Below are 22,543 nucleotides of genomic sequence, written 5' to 3' on the forward strand. Positions count from 1 at the left end.
AAGCAGGAAAACTGATGCAACTTAGGTTCTTTTTTTCTTTCTTGAGTGGTGTAAAATAAACACGTGACAAATAAAAGCATATGGACAAAATCTAAATGAAAATCCTATTAAGTGATTTTAATCTTTTAAATAAAGTGTGGACTCAGCTGTCCTGGAAAATTATGACTTAAAATTGCAACGTATATCAGATCTTTGAGTCCTAACAGGCAGACTGGGTCGAAATGGTGCACAGCTACTTCCCTTGCAGTAAAAAAAACAGAAAAATGACTCAAAGTTGCGCAAAGTGCGTTTCTCCCGTCCTGAAACTCAATATGCCTCCCTGAAAGTTGCGCTTTGAACCCAAACCGATCCGGGTTCTCTGCTGGCTAATTGCAATATTTTTCCAGAATTAGTCGGAACCTTGATTTCGGATTGGATCGAAATGGATCATAAACAGTGCGGAGCCGCTTCCGCTGCAATAAAAAACGACAAAAGAAAAACTTTAAGTTGCGCAAAACGCGTTTCACCCTGTCCTAAAAATCAAGTTGCATCCCTGAAAGTTGTGCTTCGAACCCGAACCGAGGCGGTTTCTCTGCTAGAAAACATAAATGCAATATTTTTCCCAGGCGGAGTCGGAACCTTGAGTTCAGATTGAGTCGAATGGATAATAAACAGTACGGAGCTACTTCCCCTGCAATAAAAACGACCAAAAACAAACTGTAAGTTGCACAAACACCTGAAACTCAAGTTGCATCCCTGAAAGAACCCGAACCGAGGCGGGTTCTCTGCTGGCTGTTTGCAATAATTTTCCAGATTGACTTCAGATTGGGTCGAAATGGATAATAAACAGTGCACAACTACTTCCCTTGCAATAAAAACCACAAAACAAAAAGTGCAAGTTGCGCAAAGTGCGTTTCTCCCGTCCTGAAACTCAAGTTGAATCCCTGAAAGTTGCGCTCTGAACCCGAACCGAGGCGGTTCCGCGGACTGACCTGGCGCTAGTGCAGTCCTGGTACAGCGTCTCGAAGTCCTTCCTGGAGATGAGCTTGCAGCGGTTCACGCCGGGCTGAATGGCGCCGAGCCCCCGCAGGACGCGCACCTGCTCCACGGTGCACACCACGGGCGTGATGTCCAGCCTCTTCAGCTTGGTGTAGACGGTGTGCAGCCCGCCCACCAGGTGCTTCAGGAAGAGGTCGAACACCTGCGGCAGGCAGATCAGCTCCTGCCCGTCCACGTTGAAGCTGGCCACCTTCACGCCGTGCACCTCCACCAGCTTGCACTCGCTGCACAGACCCGCGCCGGAGGAGGTCTGCACCAAGCCCGGCGAGCCGGGGGTCAGGCCGCTCAGCGAGCCGAGCCCGCCGAGGGAGCCCAGGGCGCCGCCCGGTCCGGGCAGGAAGGCGCTCAGCATGCTGCTGGTGAGCCGCGGGGACGGGGACAGCGAGTGGGAGTGGGAGTTGGAGTTGATGTGCGCCGGGCTGGAGGTGCTGGTGGACACCGCGGAGGAGGTGTGGAGCGCCTCCGGGGCGGAGCGGTAGAGCCCGACGGGAGTTTGCGTCCCCGAGCTCGGGGAGAGCAGCGGAGGAGAGCCGGTGAGCGACATGGAGGCGCTGGAAGTGGGATGAGTGGGACAGTTTCCAGCTGGAAACCACTTGTTCCTCTGCTTTCCTCTTACTTTTCCACTCACTTTTCCTCTTCCTCTTTTATTCCTTTCCTCCTCTTCTTCTCAACTCTTGCAATCCGGGACAAAGTCTCGCTGTGGAAATCCGTGCGTGGACTGTCCGGTCTGTGCGTAAAGCAGCCTGGATCAGACTCCAGGTCAGCCTCCTCCTCCCGCGCGGGTAACAGACACGCCGATGGACCAATCAGAGCAGACCTGGAGAGGAAGGACCGTGCGTATGTGCGCGTGCGTCTATTATCGGTCGCATCTCTCTCTTTCATAAACTTTCTCACGAGCCGCTTCACTCTCTCCAAAACGGGAAGTTTGTGTTTTTCTTCCGCATCATTTTCGTCCCGACCTCGAACAAAACAGCACGTGTTTGCTGAGAGCGCGCGCGCGCATGCGAGCGGCGTGTTTTGGTCAGTTGTTGCTCACGCGCGAGCTCTGGTGGCGGGACGGACGCACGTTCCCTAAATAACGACGATGAAGGTGAGTCAAAGTTTGGGAGAAGAAAAGGACGACCGAGGAAAAAAGAAAACAAGATAAAGGATAAAGAAAGAAAAGATCAAAAGGTTAAAACTAAATGATTATTTAGGAGCATTTCAGTCAATTAAAACATTGAAACTAAAAGAAATTAATACGTAAATTCAGTCAATAATGTAATTTTAAAAATGTATATAACTTCAAACTTATTTTTATTTGAAATCTCTAAACTTTCCCCATCTCAGAAAGGCAAAAATGTTTGACCTATTTTGTATAAATACAAAAGTTTACTTTAAATATTTAGATTCTGTATGAGAAACTACAAAAACTACAAAAGGGAAGGAAGGAAGAAAACAAGAAAGAAGGGAGCAAAAAGTGAAGATAAGGGAAGGAAGGAAGAAAGAAACAGATGGGGAAGTGATTGAAGGACAAAAAGGAAGGAAAGAAGGAGGGGAAATAAGAAAATAAGGATGGATGAGTGTCAGAAAGTCAAAAATAGAAAAGGAATTAAAGAAATGCAAAAAGAAACTGAATGGAGGAAGAAAAGAAGGAAATATGGAACAGGGAATAAAGTTTGGAAAATATTTTTATTCTCTTTTTATAATACAGAATCAGAAAATCCTTAAATCACTTTGTAGAGATATAGTCATATTCAGGAAACTACAATATTTATGAAAAGTTAATTTATCTCTCCACCACACAGTGAAACACATTATATCGATTTACTACAGACTTGTGTTTTAAAACTGTTTTTATGATTTTCTGCTTACAGTGAATGAAAACATGACATTGAACATTAAAATATTCAAAATGTGACAAAATGTTCCTCAGAACATTATCTGATTTACTGAATATTAACTACAGAGTGAGAAGTTTTAACCATTTATTACTGCAAAGAAAAATCCAAAATTAAAGTCGCTGGCCAATCAGAAACAGTGACAAAATGGTCAATAATTTGGGCATTTTTAATTTTTGTGGTGTGGAAAATTAAATTTGCATCTCCATAAAATCTGGCAGCGAATGAAATAATAAAATACTCAAAAACAAGTGTTGATGTCATTTTCCAATTGAATAATACGTCTGCGTTTGGTGGCTTTACAATCCTCTCATAGCTGCAGTTACCACTGTCACATGAGCCCCACACTTTCTCCTTCCACTAAACTTTCCAGTAATTTTGAATACAGTACTATGTGAACTGCCAGATTTTTTTTTTTAGCAAACAATAACTATCATCTGTTGAACTCAGCAATCTTGACCCTAAATTGTAAAAATAACTTAAGATGTGTGTTAGAAGTCTGTTTTTATTTATGTCATATTGAAAAATATGTTTTTATTTGTAAACAATCATGTTATTTAACTGAAAAAGTGTCTTAAATCAGTTTTTGTCATCGTAAATGACTAAAATAAATGAGTTTTTAAGGTTTACTTACTGTTCTAAACATGATAAAGACAAGAAAAGAAAGAAAAAAAGAGATTTTATAATTGTAGAGAATAAAACTGAACTGGACGGAGAGTTTAGGATGAAAATGGAAATCTAAATGAGCCTGTGAGGATTTATACCACAGAAGAAGAAGATGAGGATTAGAGGAGAAAAGGCGACAGAAGAACAAAACCCAGAGAATTAGAAGTGAGCGTTTAAACAGTGAAATGGGATTGAGTGGTGTGGATTACAGGCAGACTGGGTTTCATAATCCTGTGTAATCTCATTACTCCGAGAGAGCCTGACTGAGCAGAAGAAAGGAAACAGACGAGGAGACTGAAGGAGACGTTAAAAACTCATCCAACAGGAAGTTGTTCTTTACTGGCTCAAATCTGTTTCACTAAAGCCAATGTAGAATAAAAATACTTCGAATACGACGTTTGTTTCCCAAAACGTTACTCAAGTAAATGTAACTGAGTAAATGTAACTAGTTACTACTGAACTCTGCTCTAGTAAGAGTAAATAAGTATTAAAATGCCCCATCAGATGAACCAATGTATACCTTAAAGTGGAAATGTTGGTATTTTAAGGCCCAAATAAGAATAATTTATATAAGCAACAAAAATGAACAAAATCAAGCAAAAGAAGATTTTTCCAAATATGTTTCTTTCAATAATAAACTTAAAACTGCACATTTTTGGTTAAAACATGTTTGTTTTTTCTCAGTGAGTAAAAAATCCACAAATTTTACCAACGTAAGAGTAGAAATACTTCATAATAAAAGTAAAAGTAAAGAATAGTAAAAATACTCCTAAAAACAAAAAGTTATTCAAGTAAATAAAACCAACTCTGGATATTTGCACTATAAACGAGACCAAAAATACTTTTTGCAGTGTAACCTCTGACTGGAAGTTTTGTAGAGACGGAGGAAAAGGAGAAGCAGGTGAAGGGTGGAGTTCAGGTCAGAGAAAGAAAGAAAAAAGTAAAACAAAGAAGGAAGAGGGGCAAAAAGGAGAGTCGGAGGGTAATCATTTGTCTCTCAGGACTAATAACGATCAAACTGAAGCTGGACTCAGAGAAAGACAGAGAGAGATGAGCTCTTAGTGGAGGTGAATATCTCTCAGTGGGGAAATAACGACCAGTATGAACTTGAAGCTGGACTTCTTGGAGTGGAGAGAGATGAAGAAGAAGAGGAGCAGACAGAGAGGAAGAGGAGGCTGAATGAGAAGAGGTCAGAATGAAAATGCTCCAAAACAAAATGAGTCTGACTTTTTTTTTTAGTTCGTTTTAGTTTTCCCTCTTCTCCAAAACAGTTTGAGTGAGAAGATGAAAAACAAAATCCAATTTATTGATTAATTTCAATAAAGAACTTTAGTGATTTTGTCAAAAGATGAATTTTACTTCAGATTTTACATGTTTCTCGCCTCAAAATGATACCGTGATTTCACTTCCAACTTTTTTTAGTCTTAAAAGTGTTATGTTTTTTTTTTTTTTTACCTTTATTATGTTTCTCTTGGTTCCTTTTAAGATCATTCTAGTGTAAATGTCACATTTATTTACAGCAGCTGTTGACCAAAGACAAAGGAATACATGGCATTTCAAAACTTGAGAGATATATTTAGGACAGTCTCTCTGGTTAAAAGCATAGAAGAATAAAAGTCTTAAAGCGGGTTTTATAAATGTCTGATGTCGGGGAGTTTGTTCCCTGACCTCTGTTTTAAATCTGCAGGATGTAACTTTTATAAACTAAATATTTTTTTCACATATTTGTTAAAACTGTCACTGCGTCGTGGCAGTTTAATATGAAACAGATAATCTGTCTCCATCTCCTCCTGACCTACTATTGCAATCGGCAAAAAAACAACCAATGAGAGCCACGAAGATGATCTTAGTGCTGTCAATCAAGCACATGTACACGCTGCTAAATATGCTAATGGTGTGAGAAACAACTTACCCTTATATTAAAAGTTTATCCACCTTTATAGGTGGCAAAGCTAACTAGCGTTAGCATCCCCACCTAAAGCTAGTTAGCTTTAAGTGGCTTCAGATTAACCTAAAGCTAGGTTAGCCATCCAGCTAAACTAGCTTTAGGGAGTTAGCTGTAGCATGGCAGAGAGAAAGGCAGAGGTGTGAGGACTTTAGGTAAAATAAATTTATTTCATTTGAAGTTGAGCGAAAAGGTTTTAAAACAATGAGGTGTGTTTGATGTGATGTGTTTTTTTTCTTTTCAGCACTGTGGGATTTTTTTACTTGCGTATGGAAAAGTTAAAAATGACCTAAATAAAAACATTTTAATCTATTTACCTTTTCAGTTGTTAAAATTGTAGCTGAATTCTGATCTGAATGATTCTCATATTGTTGATATGTGTGGATTGTTTTTAATCATAAACACAGTAAAGCACTTCCTTCAGATACATGAAGGACATAAACTCTCTGCTGCTCCATGATAAATCCTGGACGTTGTAAACCAACAAGGTGGAAAATACAACAGATTGGATCTTATAAAACGAAGATTTTATGTCAGCTGTGTCCAAATTAACAGGCATATAACTACCAGTCATTCAAAATGAGCCACTCTGAATGACAGGAGCTTCAATCTTTATCACTTTCCTTCTTATTAAAGTAAAACACCTGATTTTGTACAAAGGTGTTGATAAAAATCTTGTTTCAAGTGGCTCAGAGTAAAGCATCCTTTTCTCTCGAATGGTGTCTTTGTTTATCACTCTGTCCCTTTAAGAGCATAAATGACAGCATGGAGGGGTAATAATGTCATTTATCAGTGCAGAAACTCTAAGGGCAGCTGCAGGATGTACAGGGCCACCTGACAATGATTTATGTTCAAGGAAAGTTACTTGGATTGAAAACAAACTGAAGCAGACGATGACAAAGTTATAAGCAACAAATCTACTTTAGATGTTATTGATGGAAAAACTTTCTTCACTTAGTCTGTGCACAGTTGTAACACAAGTTCCTTTGTTCTGTTTATCAACATGGAGACGGATTGTTGGAAGAAAAAGCTGTTTTAACATTATTTAATTTGTGTTTGTGATAAACATTTGTAGTGAAATTATGAGATTTGAGCCTGTTTTGTTGCACAGCTACAGAGTTTACTATAATAATTGTACTAATTTCTCTTGTTTTTCCAAAATGTTTAGAAATCCTGCTTGAAATGGAGTCTGTAAGTGTTGTTTCTACACTGTAAAAACACATTTAAATTTTTCGGTCAAAATTACAGTTTTTTTTCTTTTTCTTTCATGGTTAGATGGCTTTGTTATTGGTGATTTTATGGTTAAAAATGGTGCTGGAGTCGATGTTTTACTTTAAAAAAAATTTAATTAATATGAACACAAAAACAACATATAAAATATACAAATGTAAAATGTATAAATTACCATTTATGTCAATTTATTTGTGGCAACTTCACATCAAATCAACAGTTTTAAGTTGTTTTATATCGTTTATGGGTGTTTCCTGTCAATTTTGCTGCTCATCACTGTGAAAGATGTTGTTATTTTTTACAGTGTTTTTACATTGTTTTATTTCTATAGAGTTTTGTCTTGTGTGTGTTTTTTTCTTTTTTGTGCATGAAAATATAAAAAAAATGACCAAAAGTAATAAATAAATAAATAAGTAGCATTTTCAGCCATTGATTACGTCTGGCTCCTTCTGGTTCAGAATTACGCCGCACATCTCTCGTCAATGATGTAAAAGTTGGACAAAATGGGACATGACCCTTCAGACTGCAGGCAGTTTAGTACCACATGTGGAAATGGCACAAATCAAATTTTGTGGGGGGTGAAAAAGGTCAGGATTGAATCGTTCAGACTGCAGTTGAAAAAAAAAATGATTTGGTTCACATTTGCCTGCTGTGTGAATGTAGCCTAAAACATTTCAGTTACATTCACAAGTAGCAGCTTTCGATTTTCATACATTCTGTTCATATTGAATCAAAAACGTTATTTCTGTAAATTAACAGAATTGTTTTATTTTTTATTTTATTTTTTTCAGTGGTGATCATTCTTGATGGTTCTCATGTGTCGTCACACTTCTGTGAACTTTGTAAGTGACAGCAATCTCGTCAGGCGGTTGCTATGGAGTTGCTATGACAACAATAAACAAGCCACAAGCTCAGAACTAGCTCTCACCTCCTTCCTATCTAACTTATAAACAATACAAGTACATTATTAGTCGATTATTGAGTACTCTACCCACCTGTGTAACACTACAATAAATATCGGATATATTTACTGTAGTACTGCAGAACTAGCAAAATTAGCTTAGCTAACGCAACTTTTACCTGCTAGCTAAGACGGACATGTAGCGTACGTTTATGTTACTACATGTACTCACTCTGTCAGTCACCAGAACCTTGTTATTCACACAAAGAGTTTGTACGTCCTCTATAAATCCACTTAATCTTAGATTACTGCCATTACTACGCACTCTAACTATATAGTACTATGAGATCAGAGGCAGCTTGTCGTCTGACGTTTTTCTTCTCTGTCTCATTCGGGTCGATCACGACAGCAGCCATTTTGTTTATGTTTCTGTGTCTTGCACATTGGTCAAGAGTGTCCTCATATTTAGTTTTTGTTGCATGCACATGCATTACATGAGTGCTAGCCTACCAAGATGGCACAGATCACCTCCGGTTCAGACTTGTGGGAACTATGTAGAAAACCATTCCTCGTTTTCTCTGTATGTCATCAGGTGGTCATTGTGTTGGTCTGCGTTTACTTTTTGTGGCTGTGTGGTGAAAGAATATGGAAACAGAAAGGCTATTTATGCTAGATGCTGTTGAGTGTTGCATACTGGACCAGTTAAGCAATTAACCGATCCTCTAACATAAACACTCTTTGCATTTTGATTTGAAGGACGCAATTATTTCATCAACTCAAGCATCATCTGCTCCCGATTGGTCTCAACATCTACAAATCCATTTTCCACCCCATGTGAGCGTGAAGCAGGAGATTTTTATTGAACGTTTGAGATGTCCAGTGGGTTTTAATTTAGCTGATGATTGTTAGAGAAGATAAAACAGCCTGCGTGGAAACAAAGCGTCGCTGTCACGCCGTTCGGCCCTGAGACGCTCGCTCTGCAGCTTGACACTTGGTAATTGTGTTGTTGAATTAGATCATTAAAGAACACAACTTTGGCCGACCGTCGTCAACATCGGCGCTCGAGGTGCAGCGGAGGATGATGGGAAAACCCACACACACGCACACAAACCCAAAGTGTCATCAAAGACTTACTGTAAATCAACACAACTTGCTAACATGCACATGGTGTCATCTACAGCACACACACACACACACACACACACACACACACACACTGTAATGAAAGCTTCAGGCTGTTATGTGTGAGATGGATGGTTTGACTTTAAGCTTGTATAAATAAAAGCTAAATAAATCCTGATGGCCTCGAGGGATGACTCACAAACAGCGGCTGTGTGTGTGTGTGTGTGAGAAGGAAATGATCGTATAGAGGAATTTTAGACAAAAAGTTTAAAGCGCAACACACACACTCAGCCTGAGGCTCTGTTTCCTTCATGTTTACGTCCCAAAGTGAAGTGAAAACATTTCAAAAAGCCAGCAGACCAATGTCACCCAGTTGAAAATATTCACTCCCCTGTTTTTCATCCGACTCACCCACTGTTTAGAGCCATTTATCCACTCTGTAACCTTCAGTTTCTTACATGTGGAGAGAACTAATCCTGTCTTTGGGTTTGGTTCAGGTATACCAAATATTACTCAATTTGTTTAAACTTCTATCAATTTATCTGCTGCTAAAGTCTTTACAGGATTCAAAAATGTATGTACAGTGGCTAAAGTATTCTTACACCTTGAACTTTTTCACATTTAGTCTCAATACAGCCACAAACCTAGATGTAATTTAGTGTAATTTTTTTGTGATCAACACAAAACGGTTCATAAAGATGAGGAGGAAGGAAAATGTTGTTGGTCTTACAAACCTACAAATCAGATTCCTGGAAGGCAATCACATCTCCAAGCCTCTTATTCCTGGTTCACACAACAAGATAATTATGCAGGTTTTACCTTTCTGACTGTCTTAAAGCTGCAGTATGTAACTAAAACTATAACTATGTTGTAAAAGTATTTGAATGAAACTGTGAAAAAACTGATCTAGGCCAGAAACAACCAATCAGAGCCAGGAGGAGGGTCCTAGCGCTGTCAATCATGCTCGTTCACACCTTCCCCCTTTCTTTCTGCTACGCTACGACTGATTCCCCACAACAGAGGCTGCCATGAATGCTAAGGCTAGTTAGCATGGCCATTAATGACGGTGGATAAAACATTTTCCAAGGACAGTAAGTTGTTTCTCCACCATTAACAAATGGAGCAGCGCATACACAAGATTGATTGAGTTTCAAAAGTTGAAAATGTTCTACTTTTGAAACTCAGAAATTTCCAAGTTTCTGTAGAAAATTTCTGAGATTAATCTCAACATTTCTGAGTTTTCTGGTTGAAATGTATCCTTTTTTTTCCTTCTACAATGGCCACATACACGTCGTATATATCAGACTGTCAGGACATAGTGACAGATATGTAAAACACATAAAAAAACATTAAAAAACTGCAGTCTTCAGCTATTAGTTTTGAACCACTAGATTTCAATATATTTAAAACTATATCCCACTTCCTGCTTCCTCCAACATAATTACAAGAACAAGAATCTCCTGTTTGGCCTGGAATGAATCTTGGGATACGGTGGTGAACCATAGAAAGTTAAATTTGTGGGAACCTATGAATGTGGACAGTCTTCGCCGCATTGCTGTGTCATAATCCACCTTCAAACGTGACCTTCGAAGGAAGCAGCCTCCAAATTTGGACGCATCCACTGTCATCCTCCTGCATAAAATGCTAAAACTTACTACATAATTTCTGAGATGTTCCACAGCACCATTGGTTTACCAAGATACGACGTTTTAAAAATACTATTACAGAAAAATCCACTGCGTTTCGCACCAATGGCAGCCATCTTGGATTTAAAGGGAATCAGTGGCGTTCCTGTTCGCGTTGCTAACCTGGAACTTCAGAGCACAAATTAAATGTATTGACTGCCTTCTAGTGGCCACAATAACTTCTAATATTTTCTGCAAAGTTTGAAGCATCAACAATTGTAAGACCTGAAGTTGATCAAACCTCCGCTCTACCGACATTATTCAAGTTAGACCAGAGTACTGTTTAAGTTTCACAAAGGTGACTTTACAAGCAACTGATCATTAGAAACTGTTTTTCAATATTGGTTCATTAGTAAGAATGCAAATTTTATCATGTTTTTCTAATACAGAAGCTCAGCTAAAGACCTCTGTGACATGTGCTTTGAAATGACAAAGGCATAAAGAGTCTGAAAAGGTTTTAATTAAGTATAGAAATTGTAAAGCTTTTATTTAGTGACATTACAGACGCCGTCTTGATTATGTCGTGTCGTCTCTTTCACAAACGAGCCTCAACGTCTCAACTCAGACATGAACCTTGAGACAGAGACATTTTATAGCATAAAAAAATTGTTGGGTAATTTCCAATCTGGTGTAATAAAGCCAGAACTAAACACTGTTTTGAGTTCAGTCTGTTCCTCATCTCTCTCTTCAACTTATTCTCTTTTTTTTATCTCCGTCCCCGTCTGTCCTCCACCTCTCCTTCCCTCTCTGCCCTTCATTCCCCTTCTCTTTATCACTCAGCTCATAAAAGCTGCTCATCCAGAAAGAACAGAGTTTAGGAGGAGGATGGAGAAGAGAGAGACAGAGAGAAATGAATGAGGGGAATAAGACAGATAACAGACGAAAGGGGGGAAAAAATCAGGGTGCCGTTCAGAAACCGGGGAGATCTCCAGCTCATATTTAATCATTTGTATACATTTTAGTAAAATAAGTAAATTTAATCACATAGATGTCATGAATCAGACTTCAGCTGTTTTACTGTCTAAAATTTGATGAGCCTTGCTTTTAAAAATTGTACCAACTGCGTCCAGGTTGTCCTCTGAAGGAGCACAGGAAGCATCGTTTTGGGTGTTCGCATCATTTAACTTCACATAACCTGCTTCTCTGCACGATAAAATGCTCCAGAAAACAGCTGCAGGACGGTCTGCAGCTTCTTCAGTAACAAGTGTTCAAACCTAACGCATGTTTTATTATTTAACTCAATTTCCTTTCCTGAATAGTTGGCATGCAAACAACTGCTTGATTGTTTAAAACGTTACACAATTCATAATTAAACATAAGCAGGCGTTACCTTAAATTATTAAACTTTCTTTTCAGGAGGGAATAAATATTTGGGGATAAATAAGTCTTTTAATAAATATCAAACGATAATCTGAAAGGACAGCAGAAAATACGTGACTCAGAAAGGTTGCAGTAAAAATAAGTTGGACCAAATCAAGAGTCAGAAACACCAAACGGATCCGCAGGAAGTCGCAGGACGCCTGACCCACCCAAAACCGAACCTTCACTCTGTTTTCAAGCCATTCAGAAGAAAACTTGCTGATGTAGCGCAGTTGGTTCTGCATATTTTAGAGATTCCCTGTCAGACCAAGACGACCCTGGCTCTTCTCTGGTTGGAACTACGAAGCAGACATGAGTAAGCGTTGCACTTGGTAGGAGCTCAGAAGTGCAGAACAAAAAGGGGATCGTGAATCTGGGATCTAGTTTGAGCTTGCTCAAGACGATTTGACTTTCAGGCTGTTTTCACATCTGATCGTCCGGCAGACTCGGTTCGACTGAATTGCAACATTTATAAAATTTTCAGCTGCTGCGGTTTGCTTTCACACTCCATTGTGTCAAACAAAACAAACTCTTTGAAAGACCTGTTCAGAGGTAGCTAGGAGGTGAAATACCCTCTCCTAGCCACTGGGGGCAGGGCACCAAGAACCACTGACAGAAATGACAGGAAAGCCTCTGAAGAAGACACATCTTCTTTTGTTTGAAAAGACGCGTGTGTTTGTTTTGGTCTGCCATTCAAAGGAACTGTACTTTTTTCTACCAACAATACATGTTTTTACACAGAACGGTAACAGATCTAATCACTCGCCGCATATTTCAGATTTTGCTGCCTGGAGTGAACGTTCATATTTAAAGTTGTCCAGTTGTGATCTCATCACAACTTTTTACCATTAAACTTTGATCAGAACCTTTAAACCCAGTTATGTGTTCAGGGTGAACCACTGGAGTGAAATAAAGAGAGAACTCTTCATGACATTGAAAACTTCGGTATTGGGCTCAGCATACTTTTCTTGATTTATCGTATTTACAGACAAATAGACCAATCGGGTTTTAGGTAGTGCTTCGGGTTTCTTCGGAAATGTTGCTCCTCTTCATGTTTACTTTCTACTTAAACTGAAATATGTGCTTGGCTTCAGGTACATGAGGAACATTTCTGTGGTGTTTTACCAGGTTAGTGGGCTCCTGGTTTCAGTCACTTCAGAGAAATCAGCTGCTCCTGCTTTTCATTCCTGCCTGGTTTATCCTGATTGTGCTACTTTGTGGCTTTACAGAAAAAGAGAAAGTCAGTAAAAAGAGAGAATCAGAGTCACAGCGCAGGTCTCAAGGTGACCAGTCATTGTCCTAATTCCTTTTATAACACAGTTAAAGAGGCCAAAAACACAAGTTTTTGCTTCCCTCTCTCCCACCTCCCTTTATCCCAGCAATCCTCGTTGTATTTATATTCAGCTCATATGCTTTCAGCATTCCCATCCCTTCATCCCGATGCTCCCTGCTCTCTCTGTTCCTGTCGTCTTTGCCAGCAGCGATGTCTTCAAACTCTGATTGATGATGGTTGCCGTCGGTTACTGTTGTGTCCTGCTTTCTGTTTATACTAAAATACTCCTTTTACAGTTTCCACCTTTTTCTATCTCTCCTCCCAAAAACTTTTCAACTTTTTCTTCTTTTTTTTTTTCTTGAGCAAACACTTGAGAGTTGTGTCCATCCTGCTGGGTGACGATTTTGCCGGACGGTGCATCAAAGTTAAGCAAAACCAGATCGAGGTGAATTGATTATATTGATATGATGGATTTTTATCATCTCGAACAGCTGTGTTTTCTTGACCATATAATTGCACAAATTGGACTTATTAAAATGAAGTTGCTCAGTGGAAACAACAATTTTGAAAAAAACAAAATGATGTTTGATAAAAAATTTTGCGCTGTGACGAGGTGTTTTTTTTTTTTGGCTGTATCGAAATTAGTGTATTTTACAAAACTGCACAACACTTTCTTCGAATCACACAAGTCATTTGACCAACAACCGGATGTTACTACTGGAGGGAACGACAAACAAGACAACAGGCAGATTATGAATTAGGAAGAAGGGAATCGATTATATTGATATGATTAATTTTCAAATTCTCTAATACTGTTACTGGATTTTACGAGAAAGAGACCAACAGAAGCAGACAGAGCAGACAGTAATTGCATAAACTGGACTTATGAAAATAAGTTTGCTAAAAGGTTGATAAAAGGTTTCTGTGCCAACATGAGGTGGTTTTTCAGCTCTATCTAAATTGGTTTAGTTCACAAAATTGAAACACTTTATTCGCAGCACACGAGTCATGTGATCAACAACCGGATATTACTACTGGTGGAAACGACGAACAAGATGGCAGGAAGTGGTAAGAGGATGTTTTTTTAATGATTTACTACATGAACAAACTTATTCAAGGTTGATTGTTATTATGTTTCTTATTTAACAGAAACAACTTTTTTTTTTTTTTACATTAACAGAATATCGTCAAAGTTTTACACACTCTTGTAATGGAAACGCAGCTCGTAGAAAGCTAACAACGACCAAGGCGAGAATGCATGCAACATAAAAGTCAAAAAACCTGTATAGTTAATGACAACAACAGCAGCAGCAAGCATATTAATGCAGAGTAAAGAGAACAGGATGAGGAGAGGAGCTCAGATCATCATAAAAACAGAGATTCTTTCGGAGTAAGACATGACTGATAGCTGATGGCTCTCCATACTATTTTAGTATGCTAATTAAAATACCAAAGCCTACTTAGGCCAGGCATTTACTTTCAGTCCTGAAAAAACTGCTTCAGCACAGATAAACTGTTGATGCAGCAGCTCTAACTGTCTGCCAGGGAATGGGAGAGAGTCATCATGACATAAAGCAAATGTAGCATGATGTAATTGTATCTCATTTTTATGTTTTTGTGTTTTAATATTTCCTATCATGACTCAGCAGGCGCTTTGGGTCAGTTCACCTTTTCGCCAATCCCCTGAGAAACCTCAGTTTGAAAAGTAAGTTAGCCCTAATTGTTGTCATCCAACTATAATTACAAAAAAAAGCAACTGGGACACCCAAAGGGCCCATTTATCCTCAATATTACATAATGCACATACAAATGGTGACATTCTGTCCGTCTTCTGCGTTTATTTAGTGCACATTTCAGGCTGACATCATGTATTTCCAAAGGTAATAAGCTTAGCAAAACCACCTTGAGTTGGACACATCTGGGGGAGATTGGCAACGTTAGAAAGGGGAGGTCCTATTTACGCACGTCGAACAAGGAGCAAGAAAAGGTCTTTACATTTGAAGAAATGTAGCAGTGAAGCTCAATGCTAAATTCTTCTAAGAATAAACATTTGTTTTGTGTTGGGATACTAAGAAAGTACAAACTCTTTAGGGTTGTTTTGATTTGACTGGGGACCAAAATTGCAAAATTTGTTACATTTTCAGCTTGTTGCAGCTTGTTTTCATACCCTTTGAAAACCTGTTCCCCTCCTCACCTGTGGTGGCGCTGCACCAAGAACCATTGATGGAAATGACACAAAAACATCAGAAGAAGACATGAGTGCAACTTCCTTCTTCAAGAAATGCAAACAAAAATGTAGTGGCGTCAGATTTTAATGGTTGTAGGATTTCTCTTTTGTCTTTGGCAAAAGACCAGGAGCCATTTTTCCCACTAGCGCTAGCGCTAGCCTAGCGTGTTTGTTTTGGTTGTATTTAAGTTGGAGCGTCTTTCAAAACAGTCGCTATGGATAATGCTAATATCTTTGTTATCAGGATATTTATGGTAAAAATTGGTTAATGCTTAAAAAATGTCTATTTTACAATTCAACAAGAACTTACTTTTGTAGCAGGTCCAACTGCAGGTTTCTAGCAGAATCGCCCGGCTGCTCATAATCCCACCGGCCGCTCTGGACTTTTATCAGTTAAGCATAAACATGTGCTGGTCTTGAACTCTTGCAGGAACCATGAATGACGTCTTCTCCATAGAGGCCTGGGACTCTGTGCCAAAGATAAACCAGTTGTTACATTAGTCATCCAGATTGTTTTAAAATAGGATTTTATCTGTCACAATGCCTCAAATCCCCATTTTTGTTAGGAATCCATTAATGTTATGACCCCAGAGTGATAAAAACTAAAGGCTATGACATGTTTTTTATACATTATTGCAAAAGTTTTGCAAGAATTTACAGATATTTACCACTTTTCTCTAAACAGATAATATACATAGTGTATCAAAACAGAAGGTACTTGAAAGCATTTTTCTTTACTGTTTATTTAATTATTAACACATAATCAGTGCCATCAATCACTGTGACAGCCACCTATTGTCAGCCTGGCTGTCATGCTGCACCGCTGCTAGAGAGCATCTATGTGTGCATAAAGGGAGACACAAGCAAAAAGAGAGAGAAAGTGAGAACATTTTATTTAAAAATGAAAAAAAAAAAAACAATAAAGTGAAGACGGAAGATGTAGTGGAAGGAAAGGAAGAAAAAGGTGGTCAAGATTATCTACACAAACACAATCATGACGTCTGTTTTAAGTGTTCAAAGCTTAGAGGCTAGAGCTGAAATGATTAATCGTGATTAATCGATCACTGAATAATCGATTAATTGACTCAAGTTGCATATTTAACTTCCCCTGGTTCAAATTCTGTTAAAAATATAATATTAGGCACCTTTTGCAATCTACTTATTAATCCAAAAACTAATCAGCAGCTTAACAGACAGTATTTTTTTAGCTGTCGATGAATCCTTTGCTACAAATGACCAAGCAAACATTTAAGGAAAGTTATGTTATTGGATTTTAGGCATTACATATTTCTATTTTCTCTAACAAAACAAAAAAAGAGAAAAAAATTTATTATTTGCTTGTGTCTTTTAATGTCTTTTAAAATACTTTTAAAATACTTTTAATGTATTTCTAGTGTTGCGCAGAGAAAGGCTTAAGTGGTTAAATGAAAAATCTGCAGAATGTGATTTTTTAAAATATTTTTTTTACAACCGATTAATTGTCAGAAGTGTCAAAATGTTTTACTATAATGTGCAGCAGTGACTCTAAAAGTGAGGCTGAAGTAAAACAGATCTATAATTTCCAATCACACTTAGAAATCGATGGTAAAAGCGTGTTTTAAAATGATCAAACATTGCTAATATTTCAAATGAAGTTTCTATTTAAGATGACAATATTTCATAGTAAATATCTGCACAATAAAACATCTATTTAAACATCATAAAGCATGAATAGGCTTCAGCAGATTGGCCATTTTCTTTCATGTATTTATTGAGCTGTGTCTGGAAACAAAGAGGTTTGCCTGCTTCAGGGTCTCTTGAGTCTTTTTTTGCTTAAAACGTCCTCTTAGCGCAACAAAGACTCCACAACTGGAGTCCTGCTGTGTGGGAAGCGTTTTGTGTCTTTAGGTCTTGATTTATTCGCATTTTGGTTCAACACCTGCTGCTTTTTATGCTGTGGATGTGCCAGTTTAGAGACTGCTGGAGCTTTGTTATGCACTATAGGTAGTTGTGAAGCACCATCGTTTCTAATTTATTTCATAAATTGGACATGAAGAATATGGGAAAGAGATAAAGAGAGTTTCAAGTGGACTATGGTCAATCAATCACCAACCTACAACAAATTTACCCTAGTTTTTGTTTAAATTCGTGATAAATGATCTGTACTTAGCACTTTATGAAGTCAGACGACTCCAAAGACAAAAGAGGGTGAAGCGTCTTGGCCATAAACACAACAAAGTGACTGAGACAAAATGGCGGCTTGAACCTGTAGCCCATGGATGACATAACTTCACCCCCAGACAAATTTAGGAAAAAATCCACCAAGAGACACTAAGGGGCGTGGCCTGCAGTAGCCACCATTCAACCCACAGAGGGCACCACTGAGACGGTTACCACTTTTCTTTAAACAGATAATATATGCAAAATATTTCACAATTTTCACAGAAACATAAAGATAGCATCCTTAAAAATCAATTTATTGAGTTTATTGGCAAAAAAAGTTGATCTGGGGTTTAGTTAGTCTTTAAACCAATGCCTTCGTCACAATTTCCAATCTTAATGGGTATTGTTATTTAGTAACTCTAGTCTGGATTTACCAGTTTCTTGGTGGGACTTATATTAATAATTTTGCTAATTCTAACTGACCTAAAACAAGAAAATTATAATCTAATTTAACTCGAGACCTTGAGAACAAAAAAAAAAGTGTATTTGTCTTTTTATTAGGATGTGAAAATATCTGGTCTCAGCTGTCAATAATATTTTCTCAATTCAGGTTTTTAATCAAACGTTAGATTGAACTTTACTGCAAAACGGTGCAGTTTTTAATACCAGGCACTTTCAATCACTTTCCAACACTTAAATTTCAAATATTTTCAAGGATTTCAAGCATCTGCACAGGCCCTGAAAAAGTTTGAAAAGACCAGCAAAAGCAGAAGGAATCTGCAGGGTGCAAATACTTTTCCAAAATCCACTTACTTTTTCCAAAAGGAGGTAAGGAGCAGAAAGTTTTACAAAAATTTGTTTAAAGAAATCGCCCTTGGTTGCAGCGTTCAACCTCGTCACAGAAGTTCTTTAGAACCGCGGAAAAACAGTTGATACCAAACTGGGAACACTGGCAAAAAAAAAGAAAGAAAAAAAAGACGACTCCCTTCTGTGGAATAAATCAAAACCAAAGCTTGTTTACTGGGATCAGGTGGGGGTCACTGCGGGCCCCCAGGAGGGGGCTGCTGTTTTCATTTCCTCAAAACTACAATAATTAAATTAATAAAAACTCAATGGGGGACAGGGAAATGGCAGAGGAAGAAGGAAAGCATCTGGACGAAGGCTCGGATTTCAGATTTGCCTCGGAAAACGATATTGATCCGAGTGCCAAACGGAATTAAGGAACCGAACGCGGCGCGCTTTGAAGAGAAGTTTCTCTGTCGTTATCGTAAGCTGCTATAATCCATCATATCTGGGAATCAAATTAACATATATTTACATGAACACACACACACACACTTTTTAATGCCCACACGTAATTTCTCCGTCTCTTTCTAAGACACGTGCGCTAACACACACAAACACAGGGGCCAAATCATTACTGTAGGTTAATTAGTGTTATAATTAATAACCCAGCAGACACACACGTGTGTGTATGCGTGTGTGCGTGTGTGAAGAGAGGTCGGGAGTTAAATCATATTAATTTCAACATTGATTAAGCAATAAAAAAAGACTTTTAACTAGCGGGGGTGTATATCACTTCGCCAAGCAGGCATCGCAGTTTAAATCTATGTATTAATTAAAATGTGTGTGTGAGTGTGTGTCTCGCCAAGCTTGACGCTGTGGTTTCTGGAGCGAAAAGGGATCAACACTCTTTAAGTGAGATAAAGCAGATTTTAGGGGCAATGACAGCAAATCGTGGATCTGATTCAGAGAAAGGAACGGAGGAGGGGAGTGGGATCCAGGGAGAGTGTGAGAGGTGGAGATAAAGTGGAAAAAAGGAACAAAAAGGAGGGAGAGAGTGGCTGACTGCTGTGTGATTGGATAAGCAACAGTGACTCTTTGAAATTGTGATCTCCTCAGATATGCATTTCAACGTATAGCTTAACTTTTCTCATATAGATAACAGCTTCGTTAGCCGTAAAACTTCGTTAGCCGGTTACCAACTTGAAAGTGTTTCGGCTTTAATTTCTAAGAAGACAGCAGGAAGTTGGGACTGATCAGCTTTAAAGAGGTGATTTTTTTTTCTTTAAGCCGCTGAAAGTTGGGCTCGTATGGCAGCAACTCTGAGGTTTCCTCCAGCGCTGCTGGGAACGTAACCGAGGCGGAAAATAATTGAGTCTTAACAGTGCTGTTGGAGAGCCACGGTGAGTTATTGGCTGTGTGAGGCTGCCAAGGCTTTCCCAAGGCCCTGCAAGGCCTTGGTGAAGGTGAGCGCGATAAAACATGGCGGCCTGGAAGGTCACACCTGCAGCAGGTGAGATTTCTAAGCCGTTTTATCAGCACGAATCACAAAGTCTGAAGACAGGACAGGCTTTAAAAGTGACCCACTATGCTTCCTGGAACAGGCTGGGATTGTGGCCTATACAAAACATGTTCATTACAGATTCTGCACAATATCATTCTTTTGATTTTAGTCCATTTTGAACTCCTTTCAGGAGCTAATTTAAATCCAAATAAGATGTTGGTGGTCTCGACTAAAATGGCTCCAAACAGACATGCAATTACACAACTGTACATCTTTGAAAAGCAGAAGGTCAGCCTTCTGCACAACCACCAAGAATGCAGCAAGTGGCTTACCATCCTCCACTGCGAAGACAGAAGAGCAGAGCCAAATGTTAATCCAATATTTGTAAGCGATGGTAACACGGACTGAACGGCTTTGTTCATTTTCTCTGCTGCCATTTCTAAAACTACAAATGATGTCATCGTTCACAACGTCTCCTTCTGTTCGCTGATTGACTGCTGTGTGATTGGATAAGCAACAAATTCTACATTGTTGAAATTCTACATTAGGGAATCCAAGTAAATGAGGAAAAGGCCAGACTGTGATGTGAAGTGAGATTAGAATCAAGTGAAAATGTGCAGGAAATGCGTAAGAAATGCGCAGGAAGGCAGACACAATTTCTGGTAAGCTTCATAGCATCAAAGCCAAACGTTAGCTATTGGGTAAAATCAGATCCAATCATTTTAAATTTTAACAAAGTGAACATAGAACAAGAGGCTGGGAGTGTTTATGAGTGAGGCGCATCTCATAAACCACCAAATCTCAGTTCCCGAGGTTCGGTGGTTTCTAAGAACCAGAGGCGATCCCGAACAGAAGTGAACTGCACCAGTGGACCAGATGATCCACTTCCTGTCTGTATGCAGAGGTTATTGTTCATTTAGACTTACATGTTATTTTGGTTGTTATAACTAACTAATGCAAAACTGGAACCAGAGCTGTTTTCAAGCTCATTTTACTCTAGCTAGCTTGACTTGTATTTCTTAAATACGACTAGTTGTGTTTCCATCACAAATGTACTCAAATCTTTGTCTATAAATGTTGAAAAAACACAATTTCACCATTGCATTGTTTAAATTAAATAAAAATCATATGTGAATAAAATTATTGATACAATCAGTCACTGAAAATCATGGCAGTGACGACAGTAAACAGTTATATGTCCATAATTCATCCATGGTGCTAGCGCTCATCTATTGGCCAATCAGAGGAGAGGTCAGCTTAATATTCAGTATTGTGGGGAAATTGTAGTCTGTGATTTTACAGAAGATTCAACACACAACTTTTTATGCACTGAGTAAAGCTGTGAAAGCCCTGGAGGAGCCAGCTAAACATTGTATAAAAAATAAAAACTATCATCATCCTACTACTTCCTGTCGTCTTCTTTGTCGTTTCCGCCAGTAGTAACATCCGGCTGTTGATTAAGTAACTCATCTGGTGTGAAAAAAGTGTTTCTATTGCAGTTTTGCAAAATACAGCCGAAAAACCACCTCAAACTTTTTAATCAAAAAGTTTGAGTTTTTCAAATTTGGTATGTTTCCTTCAAGCAATTTTATTTTTCTCACTTCAATTTGCGCAATTTCATAGACCGTCATTCTGAAGAACCTTGTAAAGAAGCTCCCTGTTCTGGGGCAAAAGTGATGTTACAACCTGAATGAGTTCAGAAATATGTATAACAAAGCCTAACATTGTGTCTTTTGAATCATATTTTCATAAATGCAAGTCTTTAACAGCAAGAATGCGAACGATTCTCTGCAGAATGAAAAGTGAAGTGAGGTTTAAGGACACACAAACACTTGCGGATTTCTCACTTTCACTCACGCATACACAAATAGTCACTGCGGGGTGTTGAAGGGAAAACTGATGAGAAGATCAATCATCAGCTGTCAACAGCAGCTAATAGAGTATGAGAACAACATATTAACAAAATTGGTTGGATTAACACTCACACACATACATACACACCCACATACACTTTAAGTGTATCAAAATATCAATTAAAGTGTTGATTATTGATCAGTTTAATGGCTGATTAGGTTAGCAGCAAAAAAACAGAAAGAAACATTTAAAGGTAAAACTGGTAGGAAACATTCAGATCAAGATTTCCACCCAGGTGCAAAGATTCACTTAAAAATGCACCGAAAATCTACAAATCAAGCTTCATTTTACTGCTGGTCAGTGTTTCATTTAGTGGAAAACAGATTATTCTCCATGAAAAATGACTGGATGTCCTGCAGTGTTTCCAAACATCTGATCTGGGAGGGCGGTTCAGTTTTACAGATGTTCATTTTTACACTGGAAATGAAAGTCATGCCGAAGGAAACGGTGAAGGCTGAGCGCAAACGGCAGCTTGTAAACGGAGTTGGAAAACTCCAAACTGAACGTTTAAACACAAGCATCGACATTTTTAATGCAAAAATGTAGTAAAATATGGAAAAACACAGTTAAATAATCCCCACCCCCAATGATTATGAATTAGGGCTTTTATATCAAACAGAATAAAGCAAAAAATGTCTTAGCAGCAATTTTTTTATTGGTAAACATCTGGAGAAGTGATGTTTTGTCCAGAAATATAGACTTAGTAATCGTAATTAAAATGATTTACATGAACTTTTTCAAAGAGTTTTTGCTTTTACTTATCATACCAATCCTTTGGAAATGAGAAAATGTTTTATATGCCTTCAATTAACATCAAACCAATTAAAATGTGCACGTAACAGTGGGAATGCTTGTAAATAGTGACAGATTTGAT

General features: G+C 38.4%; 1 protein-coding gene across 1 annotated transcript in view; it reads right to left on the reverse strand.

The window, feature by feature from the left end:
- Positions 1-2,161, reverse strand: part of dachb (dachshund b) — a 93,566-nt gene extending 91,405 nt beyond the window's left edge. The window contains exon 1 of the mRNA XM_007568154.2: positions 972-2,161. Coding sequence (XP_007568216.1) covers positions 972-1,582 — 611 coding nt within the window. The 5' untranslated portion in view covers positions 1,583-2,161. The remainder of the gene's footprint in view (positions 1-971) is intronic.
- Positions 2,162-22,543: the final 20,382 nt, after the last annotated feature.

The sequence above is a fragment of the Poecilia formosa genome, unplaced genomic scaffold (genome assembly GCF_000485575.1).
Source record: "Poecilia formosa unplaced genomic scaffold, Poecilia_formosa-5.1.2 Scaffold218, whole genome shotgun sequence".
NCBI lineage: Eukaryota > Metazoa > Chordata > Actinopteri > Cyprinodontiformes > Poeciliidae > Poecilia > Poecilia formosa.